This window comes from Carex rostrata, chromosome 10 (assembly GCF_964058835.1).
Source record: "Carex rostrata chromosome 10, lpCarRost1.2, whole genome shotgun sequence".
NCBI lineage: Eukaryota > Viridiplantae > Streptophyta > Magnoliopsida > Poales > Cyperaceae > Carex > Carex rostrata.
The window spans coordinates 9,800,529-9,807,399 of NC_135927.1; the positions used below are offsets into that span (position 1 = coordinate 9,800,529).

Below are 6,871 nucleotides of genomic sequence, written 5' to 3' on the forward strand. Positions count from 1 at the left end.
AAAGTTCTAAAGAAATAGTAAAAAGTTTTCAAAAAAAAAGATAAAATTTGGTCTCCAAGCACAATTTAATATGGAGATCAACTTAAACAGTTCGGATCGACATTTTGAACTCTAAAATCGCAAAATATAAGTGTAAAATAAAACACTCATTTTATTTCGCAAAGCACTGTAGCCCAACACACTCTCTCTATATATTCTATTTTTTAATTAAAGCACATTTTTTCTGCCAAAAGACACTTGGCAAGCTAACTGGGGAACAATAAAAAAAAAAAAATTTTAGAGATGCTCGTCCTTTCAAAGTTAAATAATGTTAGGTCAAATTTAAATTGAACCGAGTTAAGAAATTAATTAATCACTAGTGTGAACATGAGGGTGCATTCATTTCTTCGAGTCCTCCATTTTGTAAGACTCAGCATATGCATGTCCTCCACATAAGAAACAAAGCACCTCAATATACCTCCTCAACAAATCAAATTTTGTGTTTAGGTTTTGAGAACACAAACCATTTAAAACAGCACGTCAAGTAAACATGACATCTTCTTCCATCCTTCCACTTGATAATAGTCCAGATAATGCTCCATCTTTCACAGAAGAAGTGCCCACGGAGAAAAGCAGCCCTGCCGAACTGCTTCTACCTCTCCTCGTGGCCTTTGCATGCACTTTTGATGCACAACAAAATTTCATCAGTGTCTTTGCTGATGCCGACCCAACATGGCGTTGCCTCAAATCGACCAATCAAATCTGCAAGGCATCTTCCACCCCATGCAACCTTCAACCAGATTCATGGGCTTGGGTTTTACCGCCACACTCATCGATCATCTCTGAATGGGCACTTAATTGCTCTGGCAAAGTCATTTCCTCTTTGCCCAGTTCTTCCTTCTTTGCCGGTTGCCTAATTGGTGGTTTGTTGTTAACAACACTAGCCGACACAGTACTTGGCCGGAAGAAGCTACTTGTTCTTTGTTGCCTTTTTATGTCTGGGGCTGGTGGCCTAGCAGCACTATCTCCTAATATCTGGGTTTATTGTATCTTGAGGTTTGTGTCTGGATTCGCACGATCAGCAGTTGGGACATGCTCTTTCGTTTTATCTACAGAGATTGCAAGAAGAAAATGGCGAGGCGGGATAAGTGTGTCTTGCTTTTTCTTCTTCACACTAGGCCTTTTGTCCCTCTCGCCTCTAGCCTATGCCGGGAGGAGGTCCTCTTGGAGGGTGCTTTATCTCTGGACTTGTGCTCCAGCTTTCTGTTATGCCATTTTGATCCACTTCATTGTCCCGGAATCACCGATGTGGCAATCTACGCAAGAGCACACCGATAAGGCGAAACGTATTTCTGAAGCCTTCTCCTCGATGAAAAAACTGGTGACAAATCGATCAACTTTGTTGAGGCTTCTAGCAATAATGATGGTCGGTTTCGGCATGGGGATAGTATTCTATGGCATGCCTCTCTTAGTCGGAAGCATTGCGCCCAACCTTTATCTCAGCATGGTTTACAATGCAGTTGCTAACTTGCCAGCATCGGTCGCAACCTACTTTCTTTTGATACACGTAAATCGGAGGATGTCCCTTCTTTCTCTGACAATGTTTTCTGGAATTGCTAGCCTGCTTTGTGTCTTCAGAGGGATAAACTCAAATGTCCAGTTAGCTGCTGAGGTGAGTATACCAACTTTTCTTGTACAGGAGCATAAAAACATGGTTTGGAAACTCGGCTAAGTCAACTCAGTATCGGTTGGTCCGATCTGAGTTTCACCTGACTCGGTATCGGCCGAGTCAACTCGGTATCAGTCTGTCGCGTCTATGTGATTTTTTTTTATCAAAACTCGGTTGAACTGTATTTGAGTCGGTCGAGTTATCTAATTTTCCGTCCGAGTTAGCTCGAGTCAGACCGAATCCTTTAGTTATTTTACGTTTTTTTCCTGATAGTTGTTAATCTATGATTTCAAATCACAAAAAAAAAAAAAAAAAAAAAATTATGCAAATAGAATTTGAATTAGAAAAAAAAAAACTTAACACACATCCTGTCATGATAATTCTACACAAAATTTATGTTTCCAATGTAATATTACTTTTCTATGCATAAATTATAACTAGCTTACATAAACCGTATGTTTTATTTGTAATGTTTATATTATATTATATAATTAGTAAATTATTTGAGTATAATCTTTTGTCTACGTAGTTTTCTTACAAATTAATTTTTTATTATTTTTTTCCTATATTTTGACAAAAAAATCCGAGTTTCTGATCTGATTCCTGCTGATTTATTTGATTTTGATTCTACGGTCAAGTATCCAATTATGAGTTTCAAAATCATGCATAATATATTTATTTCACCAGTTAATCACAAAACCATCATTAGAGAACAAAGTGAAGATTCTTATAATTATGGACTATTCACTAATTATATTATTATTCATTGAAAATTTATTTACATGACATATAGATACAATGAATCTCAAAGAAAAAAAAAATAACATGCAGGTGATCTCCTTCTTATGTGCTTGCATGGCAGTCACCGTGACATATGTATACACCGCCGAGTTATTCCCGACTTGTCTAAGAAACTCAGCTCTCTCACTGGTGAGAGAGGCGGCTTACCTCGGAGCTGCTTTAGCTCCAGTCCTCGTGGCCGAAGGGAGGAGAAGGACGAGATTTTTGTCATTCGGTGTGTTCGGCATTGTGGTTTTCTGTTGTGGCATGTTTGTTATTTTCTTGCCAGAGACAAGAGGAAAAGATTTGGCTGACAATATGGAAGAAGAAAATCAGAATTCGAATTCTAGTAGTTCTCCATGAATTTGGAGGTATTATTGAAGTTATTAATTGTAAGCTAATAGAGGTTGTCATCTGGTATTTTACAATTGAAGAATAATTACTCTTCGATTTTTACCGAGCCTTGTTGCCTCATCATCATTTGCTAATATATCAACGGTAGCACAGAGCACTTTGTTATACCAAGTTATTTCATTTAGTTATTTCTAAAAAAGACTTGAATATAATTCATGGGCTCACTTGGGTCTTTTGTAATAAAAGTGGAGATCGACATTGTATCATGAGCATCAACATTTTCTTTCTGAACAACTAGCACAGTAACTTATTTTGATCTAATTAAAATCAAACATATATAGAATTTAAACTCCGGTCTATTTTCCCAAAAAGAATTGTGCACAAAATTTAACCAAGATATTGTTTCAAGTCGATTTCAGAGTTTTTGTACCAAGTCTGAATTTTCAACAATCCGGAAATATATTGTTTGGTCATGGTCAGGAAATATGCATACTTCTTTAATTTTTTTTCTAATATAAAATGGGTAAATTTTTCACCGATTTCATTGTGAAATCAGAAATTTATAAAAAAACGGTGCCAGCAAAGTTCAAACTCTAACTGGTACTTATTTTACCTAGCAAAATAAAAATACTCAATGAAATCAGAATTTTATTAAGTAGGTGCCAACAGACTATAACTGGTACTTATTGTCCACAATACAATTGATTTAAAAGACCAATTACCTACTTAAAACTACCTAGCAAAATAAAAATACCAATATCTTTAATGAATGTGTTGCCAACTTGCCATGCATCGAATCAAGTGGTTGGGACTTAGGGGTCAACAATTAAAAGTCGGTGTCACAAACTCATATAAGTCATGCCTGATGTACTTTAATAATAAGGTATCTGGGAACAGGTTGATTTCTGATGTGAGTTTAACACGGATAATTATATATTAGGGTGCGCACGAATCTTAATGTAGATCAAATAGTTACAAATACATTCAGACATCAGACTGATATGAAGACCAAGAAACCGCCCCCAATCATAATAATAACATATCCATGTTAAATGCATGTTGTATTTACTCTCTCTCTCTCTCTCTCTTTTCTTTTAGAAAATTTTGTACTTAACATACGAATTGTTAATATCTGAAATTGTAAATATTTCGATCTAGTAAGGAAAGTGTTCATAGTTTTTTTTCTTTTAAAATTATATATAGAAGTTCTTAAAACCTGCATTTAGTTTGTTGATAAAGACGAGAAAGGGGAGGTAGCACAATTGGCTAGGAAAATGTCCTAAAATTGTTATATCCAAAGGTCGAGAGTTCGATTCCCCCTCACGAAACTTGGTAGCTACTATCAAGTTTTCAAAAAAAAGAATAATTTGTTGATAAAGACACATGACTTCTATGCGATACGTTATGAGCTTGAAATTTACAAAGTGGAGGAATCTTCTATAATACACATAAAAATGTGTAAGGTGGTTTGAGATCCACCTTACGATTTTAAAGTTAACTACTTTGTCGAATTAGTAAAGAATAATTTTTAGTATTTATAGTTAGATGATTAAATTACAAATATTTTTACCATCATGTATATAAGTTTCCGAAAAATAATCAATATATAATTTTTCGTACAAATAAGAGTTAAATGTATAACTCTATATTTTATTAATGGGCACATGTTATTGCATTACCATTTCATATAATCATTTGAAAAAAAGGGTTGGTGGGGCCTTCTTATGCGTACGAGTCAAAATTCAGAAATATGCTCAAGACAGCAAAATAATACAATAAAGGTATAAGACTATATGACATGATTCAATATATTTGTATAATTGTTGTTGTCTATTGAACGTATTTTCATGAGTTACCACTCTATCGTAATAAGAAGAAAAGGAACAATAATAATAATAATATAACAGTGAGGATGTTGTTGGTATTAATATTATGAGGGTGGTTCAAATGCCTCCATGTTTTTGTGTCTCTATCATGTCTCTATCTCTCTCCATCATTTTCAAAGTTCAAACAGTCGATCCGAACCGCTCAACCTAACTTTCATACTAAAATATGTTTGGAGACCAAATTTTATATTTTTAGGAATTTTTTTAGATAGGTACAAAAATACTGTTTTTAGATGGTTCAAATTTACTGATTTTGTACCTATCTAAAAAAAATAGTAAAAAAAATTCCTAAAAACATAAAATTTGATTTCCAAACATATTTTAGTATGGAGGTTAGGTTGAGCGGTTCGGATCGACTGTTTGAACTTTGAAAATGATAGAGAGAGATGAAGGCATGATGAAGACACAAAAACATGGAGGCATTTGAACCCTCTCTAATATTATACATTAATATTTTATTTTTAAAGTATAAAGTGTTGATCTAAACTTGCCATGCATCGAATCAAGTGGTTGGGACTTAGGGGTCAACAAAAGTCGGTGTCACAAACTCATATAAGTCATGCCTGATGTACTTTAAAAATAAGGTATCTGGGAACAGGTTGATTTCTGATGTGAGTTTAACACGGATAGTTATATAATTAGGGTGCGCACGAATCTTAATGTAGATCAAATAGCTACAAATACAATCAGACATCAGACTGATATGAAGACCAAGAAACCGCCCCCAATCATAATAATAATATATCCATGTTAAAGGCATGTTGCCGTGTCTAATTCCTAAAATATAGTTGAAAAAAAGACAAATGATCATTCTTGCCGGTCGTAATCACATAAATTGCGTTCAGACTACGATGTTAAAGGCACGTTGTATTTACTCTCTTTTTTTTGTCTTTTTAGAAAATTTTGTACTTAACATAGGAATTGTTAATATCTGAAATTGTAAATGTTTATATCTAGTAAGGAAAGTGTTCATATTTTTTTTCTTTTAAATTATACATAGAAGTTCTAAAAATCTGCATTTGGTTTATTGATAAAGACACATAACTTCTATGTGAAACATCATGAGCTTGAAATTCAAATGAGAGAAGTTATTATTTAAAAATTTAGTAAAGTTTTTTTTTATGAACAAACTATTTATAAACTCCATGCTAGTTAAATGATTGGCTCAAATTATTTCTTCTTTTTAATTATTGCTGATATGGCTTAATAAAAAATTTAAAATTAATTTCAGGAATATGAGAGTTAGAAACTTTAGAGTTCTTAATTTCTAAAAAAAATAGTTAACAATTATTTAGAAACTCATTTGAGTTGCTGAGATGTAGTAGCTATTAAGAATATATATAGTAACGAAAATAATTAATCACAAGGAATCTGAATTGGTGAGAAATTATGAGTAACCTGACTGAAGGATTTGAGCCTTTCCAGTGACGATCTAATTCTTTTCAGCAGACAGAGGAAATCTATAACCTTATAATTATTGTAAGGTTATTTTTTTTACTGAAAAATAGAAGCATGTTTTAGAAAAAAAAAAAAAAAAAAAAAACTTCAATTAATGACCCTTGTTTTTGTTGTTTGTTTCTAGTCTATTTACTTATTCTTTAAAGGTTCATTAGCTTCTGGGACTAAGCCCACTGGATCAGTCCTTTTTTCTAGTCTCTATTTCTACAGCATTCAATTAAAAAATAAGACAGCTTGGAGGCCCATTGGATCAAACCTTATACATGTGCGCTTCATAATAAATTATGATGAAAAGTAGTGATTATGTCGCACAAATTATTAGCAAAATAATTTAACAAAATAACAAACAGAAAAATAAATATGTAAATGCATAAATAATATCATATCAAGGGATTATAAGGATTGACAACCATTAAATATTGCCAAAACACTAGGTAAATGAGTCTGCTGCCGGATAGATCGATCGAAAAGATAACTCTATGTATGCGAAAAAAGAATCACTGCATATATATGATTTGTAGAATAAAATTTTGTAGACAAGATATTAACAATGATTGAGTACATAATAAATAATTCTAAATAAATTGAGATATTTTATTTTCATAGTTAATACAGAAAACACATATTTTGTGATACCATAATCAAAGATTAGATAGAAAAATTAAAGGTTGTCAATTTCTGGATATAACTTCTGAATTTGAATATGGCACATTGATTAAAACTAATTAACTACTTATAATACACT

General features: G+C 32.8%; 1 protein-coding gene across 1 annotated transcript; it reads left to right on the forward strand.

Moving 5' to 3' along the window:
• Nucleotides 1–283: 283 nt before the first annotated feature.
• Nucleotides 284–2,798, forward strand: LOC144560953 (organic cation/carnitine transporter 2-like). The gene is made up of 2 exons (XM_078310172.1): nucleotides 284–1,651; nucleotides 2,480–2,798. Exons 1-2 carry the CDS (start codon nucleotides 530–532, stop codon nucleotides 2,789–2,791), a joined length of 1,434 nt encoding a protein of 477 aa, XP_078166298.1. The 5' UTR covers nucleotides 284–529; the 3' UTR covers nucleotides 2,792–2,798.
• The last annotated feature ends 4,073 nt before the right edge of the window (nucleotides 2,799–6,871 follow it).